The 16,597-nt window shown below is 43.1% G+C and overlaps 1 protein-coding gene across 2 annotated transcripts in view; it reads right to left on the bottom strand.

Moving 5' to 3' along the window:
* Positions 1–9,305, bottom strand: part of SH2D4B (SH2 domain containing 4B) — a 118,072-nt gene extending 108,767 nt beyond the window's left edge. For both annotated transcript variants that reach the window (XM_039481835.1, XM_039481838.1), the window contains exon 1: positions 9,122–9,305. In XM_039481835.1, the coding sequence (XP_039337769.1) occupies positions 9,122–9,305 (184 nt within the window). The remainder of the gene's footprint in view (positions 1–9,121) is intronic.
* Positions 9,306–16,597: the final 7,292 nt, after the last annotated feature.

Consider the following 16,597-nt stretch of genomic DNA (forward strand, 5'->3'; position numbering starts at 1 on the left):
CAACCCCTTATGATGGAAATCTAAGGGCTGATCCAACTTCCATTGAAGCCAAAGGAAATCTTGCCATTGTCTTCAACGTGTGTTGGATCTGGTTCCTATGAGAAATGTGGTGAAATTTCTGTTGTATCTCAACTGGAAATTGAAATCATTCTCTGTTGATTTTGATTCTGAATGCTGCTAAAAAATTTAAAGGGGCTCAAGTCTGATCTTTAATTCAAAGCAGTTGCCTTACTGGTAGATCAGATCTTAGATCATTACATGTATGACACTTTCAAGCCCCTTTACACTTCCAAAGTAGCCTAAGTAGTTTATACAAAGCAGCCTTAGTAAAATGAAAATCAGGCTCTTCAGCTAGGATCCTCAAAGATGGGAGTTAGGTGCATACAGATAAATGAGAGTTCAGTGCATAATGTAGTGTCCAAGGTATTTTCTATAGCAACCATTGGGAAGTAGAAGGGAGTACTGCTAACACTCTCTCTCTTACACACACACACCACAGTTACGATGTTGTATCCTCCAACTACCAGCTTGCAATACTAGGGATTTTTGTTTACCATGAAGTGCTTTCATCCATCATCCAATGACTTTCTAACATTAATAGCTTTTAGATAAAGGAGTTATTTTCCAGCCATACTGTAATAAGCCCAGCTAATCTATTCCCAGCTATACTGGTTGAGGATAGGAGAATAGCAATGCAGCTGTTACAAACCGTTCTTGACTGAGCCTCATGAATTGCAGCTCACAACAAATAAATGTCAGAATAAAGTAGCAGCAAACCAATATTCTCTCCTCTCCCACAAGCCTGTCCTTCAGCTGCTTAATTCAAGAGTTTTTGAAATCTCATTGCTGGTATTCAGACAGCTCCAAGCCACCTTGACTCTGGATACTGCAGAGAAGTCTACATCAAAAGTGGCAGGGTCCTTCACTTAGTCCCAATTCAGACAAGATGGCTAAAGGACTGCTGCCTAATCAAATAAATATGTTTCTGTGCAAATGGCACAGCTGTCAGTCGACCTGAGCAAATCCCAAAGGGATCTTGAAGTTTCAAGGTGACTTCCTTTAGTGCTATTAGCACTCAGCAAAAAGGAAACCTGGCACTGTATGCTTTGTATATTGCAATGTAGGGAAATATGCCCCTGCAGGAACCACCCAAGGAGTAGTTTGTAAATAAATTGGATCCAGAACATTAACCTCTCAGAAATTGGCTACATTCTTATTAGAAGACCTCTCACTAGAAGTCCGTGCCATCCATCACTCACCTAATAAAATACATATTATACAGAATTATACTTAAAATAAATATGAACTAGTTCATGAATGTATGCCCATGAAAAAGGAAAGTGCCTGATGCTGGCCTGCATCAGGCACAGTTGTGACTGGCATAGTGCAAGCTTCAGTCACACAGCTAGAACATTGCAATCCTACACTGTAACGTGTACCCTGCTATTGCAGTCTGCTAATAGGGAAGCCATCAGAGTATTAGAGTAGTCCCATTACAGCTACTAAAGATGACTAATATAATCTCCTCCAGACCTACAGAAAATCCTATAACATTCATTAGAAAGCACATAAGACTATTAAGCCAGTCGGTCAGTTTGCTTGGCGGCCTGAGCATTGTAACCCCCTTTTTTACCTTTAAAAACGTCATTTAACAGACCATCTAGTTGACTTTGTCCATTGTACAAAGTGAAGATCAGCTGGTCCAAACTGCATTCAACACTATGCTAAAACTTTGAGAAAAAGCCACACTGATTCTCTAACAAATTCAACATTTTTTGTTGTGTAAAAGCTGTAACTCAGCCATTTTCCATACACCAGTGGATGTTTTTAGAGAAAAATCATTTCCTATTCCTTGATATATGAATGTATTTTTCTTTTGTAATTCTGTAATTATGGCTCCTAGAAGTGGACACAGTTTCTTTCAGGCTTTGAGGGAGCTGCATAAAACCTGGGTTTCTTAATTGGTGATTTGATATCACACAAGAAAATCTGAACAACCTTGAGAAGTAGGAGAAGTAGACCAACAGAAATGGGATGAAATCTAAAATAGTGAAAAGTCATGAACTTCAGGACTAACCACAAGAATATTTGCTAGAAGCTGGGGACATATCAGTTGGAAGCGACAGAAGAGGAGAAAGACCTGAGTGTATTGGTCAATCACAGGATGATGATGAGTTGCCAATGTGATGCAACCATGAAAAAGTCTAATGCAATCCTAGGATGCATCAGGTATTTCCAGTACAGGTAGTGAAGCATTATTACCATTATTCAAGGCACTGGCGAGACCTTATCAGGAATACTGCATGCAATTCTGATCTCCCATGGTTAAGAAAGATGAATTCAAACTGGAACAGGTGCAGAGAAGAGCTACTGGGATGATCAGAGGAATAGAGAACCTACCTTATGAGAGGTGACTGAAAGAGCTTGGCTTGTTTCACCTAATCAAATTAAGGCTGCAGGGAGATAGGATTGTGCTCTGTAAATAGGTCAGAAGGATAAACATCAGAGAGGGAGTGGAGTTATTTAAGTTAAGTGCCAATGTTGGCACAAGAACAAATGGCTATAAACTTCAATAAGTTTAGATTTGAAATTACACGAAAATTTTTAACCACATGGGAGCGAAGCTCTGGAACAGCTTTCCAGAGGAGCAGTGGGGGGGGGAGGGAAACCCACACAACCCATCACCTTATCTTATTTTAAGGCCTGGTCTACACTATACGTTTAAACTGAATTTAGCAGTGTTATACCGATTTAACCCTGCACCCGTCCACACAATGAGGCCTTTTATATCGATATAAAGGGCTCTTTAAACCGGTTTCTGTACTCCTCCCCAAAGAGAGGAGTAGCGCTGAAATCGGTATTGCCATATCAGATTAGGGTTAGTGTGGCCGCAGATCGATGGTATTGGCCTCCGGGAGCTATCCCACAGTGCACCATTGTGACCGCTCTGGAAAGCCATCTGAACTCGGATGCACTGGCCAGGTAGACAGGAAAAGCCCCACGAACTTTTGAATTTCATTTCCTGTTTGCCCAGCGTGGAGCTCTGATCAGCACAGGTGGCAATGCAGTCCCAAATCCAAAAAGAGCTCCAGCATGGACTGTACGGGAGATACTGGATCTGATCGCTGTATGGGGAGACAAATCTGTTCTATCAGAGCTCCGTTACAGAAGATGGAATGACAAAGCATTTGAAAAAATCTCCAGGCTATGATAGACAGAGGCCACAGCAGGGACTCAGAACAGTGCTGCGTGAGAAGTGTAATGGAAAGCCAAAGAATCAAATGGACGCTCATGGAGGAAGGGAGGGGGGACTGAGGACTCCAGCTATCCCACAGTCCCTGCAGTGGGATTTGCATTCTTGGCTGGGCTCCAAGTGCCTGAAGGGTCAAAAACATTTTCCCGGGTGTTTCAGGGTGTATGTCATCAATTTACACCCTTCCACCCCTCCCCCCCCCGAAAGAAAAGGGAAAAAAATCGTTTCTCGCCTATTTTTAATGTCACCCTATGTCTACTGCATGCTGCTGGTAGATGGGGTGCTGGAGCGCTAAACAGCAGCATCCTCTCCCCTCCCCTCCCCTCCCCTCCCTGGTGGCAGATGGTACAGTACAGAAGGACTGGTAGGCGTTCTCGTCATCAGCCCGTGAGTGCTCCTGGCTGGCCTCGGTGAGGTCGGCTGGGGGCGCCTGGGTAAAAATAGGAATAACTCCTGGTCATTCCCAGCAGATGGTACAGAATGGCTGGTAATCGTCCTCATCATAGCAACTGGGGGCTGAGCTCCATCAGCACCACCACCCCCCGTCATGTCTAAAGAAAAGATTCTGTACTGCCTGGACTATCATAGCAGCGGAAGGCTGGTCTCCTCTCCCCCACTACCCTTTAATGTCCTGCCTGGACTATTATAGCAGCTGGAGGCTTCCTCCCCCTCATTTTATCTCACTAAAAAGTCTGTGTTTCTTACTCCTGCATTCTTTATTACTTCATCACACAAATGGGGGGACACTGCCACAGTAGCCCAGGAGGGTTGTGGGAGGAGGGAAGCAACGGGTGGGGTTGTTGCAAGGGCACCCCCCTAGAATGGCATGCAGCTCATCATTTCTGCAGGATCTCTGGGGCTCTGACATGGAGCGGCTGTGCTCTCTGGTTCTCTAGTACACTTGCCCCATATTCTAGGCTGGACTGACTCTATTTTTAGACAAAACATAGGAAGGGAATGACCCAGGGAGTCATTCCCATTTTTGCTTATGCGCCCCCGGCCGACCTCAGCGAGGCCAGCCAGGAGTACCCATGATAGCAGCAGACGGTACAGAACGACTGATAACCGTCATCTCATCGCCAATTTACAATGGCATGGCAGACGGTGCAATATGACTGGTAACTGTCTCTGCTACCTTGCAAAGGCAAATGAATGCTGCTGTGTAGCAGTACAGTACCATGTCTGTCAGCAGCATCCAGTACACATATGGTGACAGTGACAAAAGGCTAAATGGGCTCCATGATTGCCATGCTATGGCATCTGCCAGGGCAATCCAGGGAAAAGGGCGCGAAATGATTGTCTGCCGTTGCTTTTCTGGAGGAAGGATTGAGTGATGACATTTACCCAGAATCACCCGCGACACTGTTTTTGCATTGGGATCTCAACCCAGAATTCCAATGGGCAGGGGAGACTGCGGGAACTATGGGATAGCTACCCACAGTGCAACGCTCCGGAAATTGACACTAGCCTCGGTACATGGACGCACACCGCCAAATTAATGTGCTTAGTGTGGCCGCGTGCACTTGACTTTATACAATCTGTTTTACAAAACCGGTTTATGTAAAATCGGAATAATCCCATAGTGGAGACATACCCTAAGACTGCACTTGATAAGTTTAGGGAGGGGATGGTATGAAGAGGTTGCCTACAATGGCATATGGCCCATCTGCAACTGCTATTAGCAAATATCTCCAATGGCCAGAGAATGGACACTAGATGGGGAGGGCTCTGAATTACTACAGTGAACTATTTCCCAAGTGTCTAGTTGGCTAAGCTTAGAAGGTACAAGCCCACAAGTCACCAAGAGCACCTCCTGGAGCACTGCTTTCAGTACAGGCACTGATTAATAGACCCAAGCTTGTTTGTCCTACAATCTCTTACAACATTCCAGCCCAAAGAGGTAAGGCCACTAGCTAAGGCTAGCTTGTGTTTATATATTTCATCTTTCCCTCCCTTCCCCCACCATTAGACAGTTATCAAGAAACTGAGTTCCTAAATAACAATCCAGATTGTAAAAAAATGCCAGGATTAGCTTCTGTATTGGTAATACAGCTAAAAATACTTACAGAAAGCATAGACATGTAGGCATGGAAAGGATCTTGATAAGTCATCTAGGCCAGTTCTCCGCACTGAGGTGAATCTAAATATTATCTACACCATCTCTGACAGGAGTTTGTCTAGCTTACTGTTCTTAAAAATCTTGAATAATGGAGATTCCACACTTCCTGGGGTATTTATTTCAGACCATTTCTCCAGTTGGTCAAGATCATTTTGAATTCTAATTCAAAGAAGGATGTTAGGTTGGTTTGACATGATTTATTCTTGACAAATCAGTGTCGATTTACTAACACCTTGTTATCCTCTATGTGCTTTCAAATTGATTGTTTGATTATATGCTCCATTATCTTTTTAGGTGCCAAAATTAAATTGACTAGTCTATAATTCCCTGGGTTGTCCTTATTCCCCCTTTTATAGGCAGGTACCATATTTGCCCTTTTCCAGTCCTCTGTGATCTCTTCTGTGTTTTACGAGATCTCAAAGAGAATCACTAATGGCTCACAGATCTCTTCAGCCAGCTCCTTAAGTATTCTAGGCTGTATTTAGGTCAGGCCCTGCCAACTTGAAAACATCTAACTTGTCTAAATAATTATTAACTTGTTCTTTCCCTATTTTTGCCTCTGTTCCTACCTCATTTACACTGATGTTCACTAGGTTCGTCCTCCAATCACTGCTAACCTTTTCGGTGAAAACAAATAAAAAACTGAAACAAAAACACTTCATCTGTTTCTATATTTTCTGTTACTGTCTTTCCCTCCTCATTGAGCTATGGACCGACCTTGTTGGTCTTCCTCTTGCTTCTAATGTATCTAAAATGTTTTCCTATTACCCTTTAGGTCCCTAGCTAGTTTAATCTTGTTTGTGCCTTGGCCTTTCTAATTTTGTCCCTACATGCTTTTAATGTGTGTACAGTGTAAACCTTTGTAATCCTGACTCATGTCAGGCCAAAAGGCCAGGGAATTCAAGACCCATTTCTCACAGCTCTTCTAGGTGTCAAACTAACTACATGGCATCTGAGAAAAGCTAGGGCTTGATTCTCAACTCTGTTACACTGGCTTTATACCAGTATAGTGCCACTGACTTCAACAGATTAACACCAGCATAAAACCAGTGTCATGGGATAGAGAATCAGACTTTTGGCAAAGGAAGCAGATGAAGCCACCCAGGAGGTGGTTGTGGCACTTCCAAGTTTCCTAGAAGCTATTCAAAGAGGGAGAAATCCCTCATACTACTATATGGAGCAGGTCCCAAGCATAGGAAACCTCCTTTACATTCCATCGGGAGCATGAAGAGGACTTCAAATTGCTACACAATGTGATCCAAAGAGTTCAATATGTTCCATAATGCGTGTTGGGAAAGATTCATACACTCATAGATTTTAAGGCCAGAAAGGACCACTAGATCATCTAGTCTGAGCTTCTGCATAAACACAGACTATAGAATTCCACCCAGTAATTCCTGCATCAGGCCCATAGTTTCTGGCTGAACTGCAACACATTTTCCTTGCAAGAAGCCACCTTCTAGGGGAGACCATTGACATTATATTACAGATCTGCATACTACTACTACTTAGCACTTTTTAATCCAAAGACCTCCATGCAGGTCTGTATTATTATCCCCATTTTACAGATGGGGAAAATGAGGCTCAGAGAAAATGACCTGCCCAAGGTCAACCAGCAGCAGAGCCAGGAATAAAACCTAGGTCTCCAGAGCCCTAGACTGTAGTTTGCACTGCCTCCTAATAAACCCCATTCATGTGAGGGTGAACAGTTAACAGAGGGACTAGCATATTCAAGGACTACAAACCTTTTGTAACCCTTACCTATGTCAGCTGACTGAGGCAAAAAAAACCAAAAACAACCCCCCCACACACATTTTCAGAGGAATTTAAGGGAGTTAGGCACCTACCTCCCATTCAGTCCCATTCCCCTTCCTTCCTTCCTTCCTTCCTTCCTTCCTTTTGAAAGTCCAGCACTCCTGCATGCCAGACATTTATTACAATACTCAAGGAACTAGCAAAACTGGTTGCCCAGTGGAATAAGAGTTGAACGAAAGAAAGAACATTTTCTGGAAAACCGTCAGGATATCTTATAGGGGTAAATTGGGACAAGGAGTGTAAAATGGAACTGGGTCATTGTGTTGCTTTACTCTGCATGTGCATGTGCACACCTATGCACAGACATGATCTATAGGTTCCTTTGTTGCTTTTCTTCCTTTTATTTTGTAAATAAGAAAATTAGTAACATAGAAAATAGCCTCCTGCACTGCAATGCTGAATAGGATTAATATATAATTTATATATGAAAATTTAGATGTCAGCATGACAAATTGTCATATAAATAGTTTTGCCGTTAGATTTTTCTGCATCTGTCTTCCTCAGAGAATGAATGTAATGCAGATTATCTTGACACTATAATATTGTTTTGGTCTGTGGGTCTGAATTGCATTTCTAATTTTTTCCTCAGCTACAAATCAAAGTAAACAAGCTTTGTGTACTATATGAAAGAAGCAGTATAGAGGTGATCTTTTGTAGGAGAAGACCCTTTACAGTGTGTTTAAGAACGTGTTCAGGAGGCAAATAGAAAATTAAGTAAAATAGGATCCTCCAGGCCCTCATGTTGATAACAGTGTAGGGACAATTTTAACCCATTTGCTGCTAATCCATAGGATATTCATGTAACTGCACTCACCACTGAATTTTGCTTTAAGAATACCTTTGTACATTAACATTCTGTCATTTTTAGAGGGCCTGATCCTGCAATTGTTCCAATGAATCTACAGGATCAGTTACGAGTAAAGCATACAATCAGGGTAAAGACCCAGCCTGAAAGGTGTAAAGCATCCATAGGGATGGCCTCAGCACCATGCAAGAACATGCCATACATCACTTAAAGCACAAACATGCTCAGTTAAGCCCTGAAACCTACACTTATATCTAGTACCCAGAACCAAGACTTGTACCCCAGTTGCGTCTTAATGTAAGCAGCACATATATGCTCATCTTGGAATTCTGCAATAGCAAAGCACAGAGCTGGCTAATTAGTGACTGAAGAAAAGACTTATTCTGAGCTTCAGCTTTGTCCAATTAATTGTGAGCCTTAACATATTTTCTGAATCACTGCAATGATGGATAAAACTGCCATACTAGCAAGGGGTTGTGGAGAAAAAGATTGAGCTCAGCAGATGATCATTGTTCATGCACACTGAAAAAATTATATGTCACCCACGATCACACCTTTGCACAGAAATGACAACGCTGTACCCTTTGTCTCCACACACAAGAACTTTTGGGGGTAAGTCCAGGATTCTGCAATCCTATAGCATTTTCCATCTAAGGTTACAAACATGAATTCTCTCAACACCCATCAGTTTCTGGAAACCAGACACCCAATCATCATTAGGAACTTTTGAAAATTTTGGGCTGACATTAAAGGCTAGGTTATGACCATAGGCACCCCACTGAGCAGCGGGTAGTGCTTAAACTGCCCTGCCATGGCAATAGCACTGGGAGGCATTGTGCTTCAGGGCAGCATCTAAATGGAAATTTCCTCCATTGGTTCTGCCTTTTTGGATTAGTAAATTACTGTTGGTTTATAGCAGCAATAGGACTACCCACCTTAGGGTAGTGCTGGTTCTCTGGTCAGTGAATGGAGGGCAGAGCATTGGAGCCAAGCTTCCACCCAGTCCCCTGCTCTAGCCACTTGGCAACACTACCCCAAGTGGTCTCATCCATCTACACAGTGCCTTACAGCCCATCTTGTTCCTCTATATCACATAGGCCCGTCTCAGCCCACATCCACAAAAGCTTACTTTGCTTGAATCTCGCTGTCCTTTTCAGCGCAGCTTCCTCTCTTTGTTCTTTTTCCTCCCTTTCCCTCCAACGCCTCAGCTGCTCTTCCCTCATTTTGTAGAACAGGATGTGCTTCTGCTCGTCATTCAGTTCTGCCAGGAGCTCAGGGTCAATGTACATATCATGCAAAATTTGTTGCAGCATGGCGATTCACAAAACCTCCCACAGCACTCGCGACAGCCCCCAGAAATCACACCTGCAGCACTCCACAAAGCAACCCAAACCAAGAGAACTCTCCCAACGGCTGCCTGCCCGGGGGAGATTCGTATTCTTCTTCTGTCCCTCTTTCATACACATGCTCTGCTCCCCTTTCCTGACTGATGACAGAATTCCCTGGGCATCTCACCCACTGAAGACAGTAACAGGTGTCAAGTGAAGAAAGGGGGAGGGAAATGAAAAGGCCAGGTGAACAATGAGAGGCCACTTGTGTGAACTTTACTGCAAGAAGATAAAAAAACAAAACACAACAGCAAATTCCAGAATGGGCATGAATAAGCAGAGAAACCTCAGTGCAAAGGGAGGCACGGGTTACAGCACTATTTCTGCTGAACCGGTTCCCATTCTGCAGCAGTGCACTCCCAGTGGTGTAGTGTTGTTGGGTTCAGAGCGATGTCATGGCTAAAAGTAACAGTTACACTGGCACTATCTATGTCACTCCAGCTCCCTTGGGGAATTGATCTCCGATAAGAGAGGAAACTAGTTTGCAGTATATTTCCTAGTATAATCTCCCTAACCAGTCTCAGTAGGGTGTGCCACTCCTATCACATCATCATCATCATCGCCTCTCACGTTTACTTAGAGCCAACAGACATGGTGATTCAGCAAACTGACTACAGAGGATTTAAAGGGAAAAGTAGAGGCAACAAAAGCCGTGAGATTCTTATCACTTTATAAGTAGCGAATTAATATTAACTAGACAAGAGGCAGTCCTCCACAGTTCAGGTGGACTATGTAACACTTTTGTGTTAATTCATTTGTCCACTTTGACTGGAGAAAGATATGTTTACTGATCAAGCAAGTTATGCCATTACATAGTAAAAAGTCACTTCACTGATCTCAATAAAATACTATTATTTTAGCAATCAGTCCAATAGCAGTATAATTTTTTTATTTTTTTATTTTTAAATCCAATCAACTTCCAAAGCCAATTTTCCTTTGAGTGTGCCTATTTTCTCTGGGGAACTGGTTCATTTTTAGTTGAAAAGAGGCCTTTTTTTGAGCAAAACCAAAATACGGCCATTTCTGCATTTGTAGCAAAAGGCAAATGAACTCACATTTTGCGCGGTTTCCCCTCACTTTGCGTGTATTTCATAGGCCTCTATTTTAGCACTCGTCAGTCTAAAAATAGGGCTGAATGCACACAGGCCATTGGAGAAGCAGAAACACAGCCTGACTGATTTGAGTCAAGCTCCCCAGCAGGCTCTAGCAGCTACAGGAGGAAGTGCAGCTGAGCGAGACACGACATACAGGCCAAACTGCGGGAATACATGTCAGGCAAGATGCCTTATACTTGGCAGGACTGTCCCTAATACCCCTGGACCTCAGCACCTGGTCCCACTTCTTCCTTCCCCAGTTTGGGGCCACCGCATGGGACTGGAGCTCCCCCCACTTATTGTTTCTCTCCTTCCCCTCTAACATTCCTCCCTCCCCCACCCTTCCCCGCTCCCCCAATGAGCTGGGCTGCATTGACAGTCCTCCTCCCCTCCCAGGACTGTGTGGTCCTTCCACTTTCTGGGAGAGATAGAGGGAGCACCTGGCCATGCTCCCCAATCACACAAACACGGCTCCAGAGGCTCACTCCCACCTCTGGGATAACCATTTTCTCCTAGTGCCTGCTGATTTAGTTAGTTCTGTATCATGTATCATGGACTGCTAACATTGAGCTATAATTCTCAAGGTTCAGACCCGGCTGCTGATGCATGATTGGGGAGGGGGAGGCTGTTACTGCACCTAATAGAATTTTCTTCACTTTTTTCCTTTAAGAAAGGATCTAAGGAATTAAATACAAAAAACTTTGTTAAAAGAACAATGGTTAGGTTGCAAAGTCAAGCACTTTGTTAAAAGAACAATGGTTAGGTTGCAAAGTCAAGCACTTGCAAAGTCAAGCACTATAAATCTAGGAAATTCCAGATTTATAATTGCCTGTGCAATGTTAATTCTGCCCCCCTTGTATGTTGGTATTATGATGATGTCTTTAATTACATAGCCACATATTATTTTTTCCACAGGATTCTGGCCTTGAAGGACATAGCGTAGGTACTGATATGGCTCACCATTACCATAGTATCTGAACATTTTAAGGTATATTTACCCTCAAAAAATCCCTCTGAAGTAGTAAAGTGCTATTATCCCCATTTTACAGACAGGAAATTGAGGTATGAGGAACAGAGGCCTAGAGACAGACTAAGTGAGTTTAATTTGGTTTCTCAAGTATCAAGCTAGAACCCTACTCACAGGGACCAGCCTCTTTCATATAAAAGCATAAACACACACTCTTCAGTTTAAAAGGAATCTGTTGCTTCTGAGTGGCTAATAGATTATAGCTAAACAGAAAACATCTGTACCCTCATTTTTAGAGATGAGCCTGAACCAAAACCCAGAATCCAAACAGACTATCTCAAGCAGATGGAAGTTTGGATCTGGATACAGATTCATATCTGAACTTGAGTAGCTATAGCCACCTTTCTCTGGATCAAACCAAAACCCCAAGTCCCAAAGGACCAGAGCTTTGCAGAAGTTCAGAACCACCCCCATGATTTGCAGTTCAGAGCCTCTCTTATGTTGCAATGTAGGAATTTTGTCTCATAAAACAATGTTTTGGGGGGAAAGGAGTGGGGAGAAAGAAAAATGCAGTTTGGCAAGGAAGCACCTAGGAGAAAGAGGAATATATTGCCACTTCTTTCTCCTCTGTTACTTGCTCGTGTATTGAAGGAGAAGCCCTTGGGGATCTGGTCTTTTTCTCTGGTTTTACTCAATTATATTACAATTATGGCTTCACATTTTGGTACTAAGTGAAAGAGACTCACGCTTGCAAAGGCTTCAGGGCAGATGATTTTTCTGCTGTTCCCAGGCTTCATATTTTTTATTTGATTTTATTTGACTTCACAGACCAGAAGTCAAATCCTTATCACAAGCTACCACAATGTGAAGAACAAACTCTTCATCAAGGAGTATGTGCATTTAAGTGTGATAAGGAGAGAGAGGCATCCCTGAGTTTCATAATACATCCAACTGCTGGAAAAGCTCCAGGTACTTTGTGGGAAGATGAACCGAAGTACAAGGCAATATATACCCAAGTATTGAAACAACCACTGAGTATTCCTGAAAATGCCAGGTCTCTTGGGTGATCAGTCACATAGTAAGAAAAATGAGTAGTGAAGAGTTGAAACAAATAGTTCATAGCCTGAAAAATCATTCATCCAAACTATTTGAGAAACAAATAGGGTGACCAGATAGCAAGTGTGAAAGATCGGGATGGGGGTGGGGGGTAATAGGAGCCCATATAAAAAAAGCCCAAAATATCGGGACTGTCCCTATAAAATCAGGACATCTGGTCACCCTAGAAACAAATGTTGAATCAAGATTGGTTTGTTGCTTGGGATGGGGGAGGAGGGGAAGAAGAGAGCAAAAGATTACATTTGTAACAAATATTATTCACAACAAAGTGTTTGATCCGCTCTCTTTTAGTTGCCCCTTCTTAAGATTTGAAGCATACAACACCTTAAAAAATGGGAGGAATGGGAGAGAACAACAGTCCTCCTGAGTATAAGCCAAACAACAGCATCTGACAAAAGTAATGAGACAATATCAGACTTGCCATTGGCTTTCTTGTCCAGGTAATGATGGTGTACTTTAGGTAGTAGTTCTTCCAGCTCCCTCTTGATGTATTGTTTTCAACTTTCCAATCCTCCAATATGCTTTTACTGCCAGCTGGAACATGGGAACTGGTTGGTTTTTTCTGCGAGGTTGCATGTTTGTTTATGGAAGGGATGGCACAGGGTAACCCAGAAGGACTAGTAGGAGGTGGAAGTTGCTTTCACCAGCCTTAGCTTTCTGTTGTTCAGTGACATTCCATTGACAATTTTTCCCCACCCACCTAGTTGTAGGATCCAGGATACCTATCTGACTGAGATTTTCTATTCTTTTGGGTAACAGTGGAAGTGCTTCTGGATATCCTGATAAGGCCCAACCTACCAGCAAGGGTTTGAATTTGGATGCAACTCCCAGAAAGACAGAACCTTTGAAGAATATAGGCCTGTGAAGTATTTAAGTCCCAGTTTTAGGCTCCAGTGCAATCCTCAAAACTCCCACCATAGTTTGTAGGCACCTAATCTCTATCAGTGACTAAATTTTCAGGGTAAAATTCCCCTCAGTGCTTAAGTTTCTGCCTCTGAGCACATGCACTGCTGCCTTGCTGTAGGCATGCAGACACCTCCCACCAGAGCCTTAGGTGTTGAGCCACCTAACACGCAGGGTAGATCCGGCAGGCAAGTGCAGAGGCCGCCTATCAGATTGGGTTCTATTCAGAATTGGGGGAAGAGGTTGTTTGCTGCCCACATTATGATTTTTAGCCTAGTGGTTAGAGCACTGTCCTGGGAAGTGGAAGACCTAGGTTCAATCCTCCCCCCCATGTATAGGGAGAGAAAAAAAATTGACTAGGGGATCTCTCACCACTCACAAGAACGCGCGCTAACCACTGAGCTATGGGGTTTTCTGGTGTGAGGCTCCCTCAATCTCTCCTGTTGAAGCTGTTCCACTCTGATTATTCACAGTGGGATTGGAGCACAGTACCGGACCCTGAGTCTCCATGTGGGTGCCCTAACTACCAGCCTACCAAGTTATTCTTACTCTCTCTCTGGCCCAGTGACATTTTGTTGATCCAAACCTTAATACCTCCTGAGGGCAACTCAGCACTCCAAACCTTAATGACTTCCATAGGAGTCAATGGGACCCAGCCTCCTCTTCCAGGAAGTATTGCAGGAGAGAGGCTTGTATTACTAGGAATGAAAGAGCAGCTCCTTTCCACACACCAAACTAGCAGTGCTAAGGAATGGGTGATATAGCATTAGCCACTGACCAGTCATGTGGCAGGAGTATAAATTGCCCTTGAGTCAGGGCACATGACTCAGGCCAGGTAGTGAAGTTCAATCTCTTACCAGTGCTCCAGTGTGTCACATTATTATAGCTGTCACCCTGAGGAATGATCCAGTTCCTCCACTGCTATTTTTTCCAGCAAGGATGAGGAGATCTGACTCTCAGATTTTAATCATTCTATCACGTAGTAATAAGCATCATATGGAAGCTGGAGTGTAGGAAAGTTTTCCCTCCACCTCTGTATGCCAGATCTCTTTGCCAGGCTAGTTCACACAAAGCTTCCCCTTGCGCTTTGCTACCCTCTCAGATGCACTTTCCTCAGACACCGATTTCCTCAGTTGGCAGGTCAAATGCAAAAACCTTCCTGCGTAGTTATAACTCTTTGTCCAGCCTAGGGTGACCAGATATCCTGATTTTATAGGGATAGTCGCGATATTTGGGGCTTTGTCTTATATAAGTGCCTATTACCCCCCACCCATGTCCCGATTTTTCATACTTACTATCTGGTCCCCCTAGTCCAGCACTAGGCTTCACACATTGCTTCTGTCTCTTCATAGGAAACATCCTTTTGGATAATAATGCCTCTCTCACACTTGATATTTAGTTTTACATGTATGTTTAAGCCACAAATGCACAATGGAGCATCAGGAATGTGTTAGCTTGGCTACAGTGCCTTATGCTATAATGAAGTTGTGCCAACAGAGATGTTTATAGATATAGATATACAGATATACACACACACATACACACACACACACACACTGTCCTCTCCCTTCATTGGGCCACAAGAATACAGTCTTCTATAAAGACCCTAACAAATTCAGAAAAAAATTGACAGATGCTGATGTGAAAGTGACAGCTAGCAGCTAAATGTTCAGAGAAGCCAATGAAACTGATCTAAACCCATCATGCTTTAAGTCAAAATGAATGAGGAGAAGTAACTGACTTCCTTGCATAGCTAAGAATTGTTCCTAACTAGACTTATCTGGTCAGCGACTTTCTCCAGCACTGGCATTAGGAGGGTTTCCTTGTTTATGCTGTGATAAGGGGACCAACCTAATAGAGCATGGGCTGGCATCATGAAGGATGTGACATTGAGAAGGAGACAGAAGTATTGCACATCTCTTAGCTATGCCATCAAAGTGATTCTGCAGACAGTACATAAAGTGCTCCCAATGCTGTCCAAGCAAACCTCTGACAAGATATCAGCCTTCCCAAAATGGATTCTCAGTGTTGCCAATTCTTGCAATTTTGTCATCAATCTCACTATATTTGATGTTTTTCTTAGGGCCCTGGACCCTGGCATCATGCAACTGCAATAGAATCTGTGCTTTCATTTAAAAAAGAAAAAGAAAAGAAAAGTAAGTTTCTAATCCTAATGGTTATGGAAAAAAAGCTTGAAAACATGACCCATAAAGGTTCAAAAGCCAGAAGGCAAATAAAAAGAACTCCAAATTATTATTATTTTTAAAAATATGATTTTTAGGGCCTGAGTCATGATTTTTGAATGCTTGTGTTTGCCAGTACTGGATTCCAGCCACATCCCTATGCTGGAATAGAACATCTACTGAGCAGGAGAATAATTCAGAAGAGAAACAGGGGGCCATGGGCAAGCACGGCTCTCCTTTCTTGTAAAGAGGAGTTCCCCATCGAAGCCAGGACTAGGAAAGAAGAGGGATGTTGAATGTAGACATTTGAGGTCGGGCTGGAGCCCAGGTTCTGAGACCCAATAAGGGGGGAGCGAATAATATTATACCAGTGTCTAGCAGACAGCTGTTCTCATCACGAAACTGCCACCACTAATTGGCAGTCCCACAACTGGGGCTGATTGGAGACTGAAGTACCCTTTTATCCCTAAAGGTGTCCCTCTGCGTGGCAGCATGGATGTGTCAGGCTGCTGCTGCCTCCTTAAGCTGTAGATGTCATGTGGCTAAACAGAGGATGTGAGTTGATGGCACTGTCACTTCAGCACCTTTTGAGAATACTAAATTGACATAAAGCTGGTGTAGGGTGGGGGTTTTAGAATGTGTTTAACTGGATAAGTCATGCTTGTTTCCTCATCCATTTTCTTTATGAAGTGTGCACTGTCCAAGTCCCAGAGCTGACTAGCATTCTGACAGGACAAGTGCTGATGCGGCAGAATAGAATTGCCAGTCAGTTTTTATGACATACCCATATAAACCTACCTCAGTCATGTAATTTACATAAGCGTTCGGTTATAATCCACAGATGGTAAATCAAGATAGCAAATAACCCTTCCCCTAGCAATAGGGGTCAGAGAAAAGAATGACAGAGCAAACATAAAACCAGGCATTCAAGGATATTTTCCATGCAGTGAACTT

Source organism: Mauremys reevesii, linkage group 7 (genome assembly GCF_016161935.1).
Source record: "Mauremys reevesii isolate NIE-2019 linkage group 7, ASM1616193v1, whole genome shotgun sequence".
Taxonomy (NCBI): domain Eukaryota; kingdom Metazoa; phylum Chordata; order Testudines; family Geoemydidae; genus Mauremys; species Mauremys reevesii.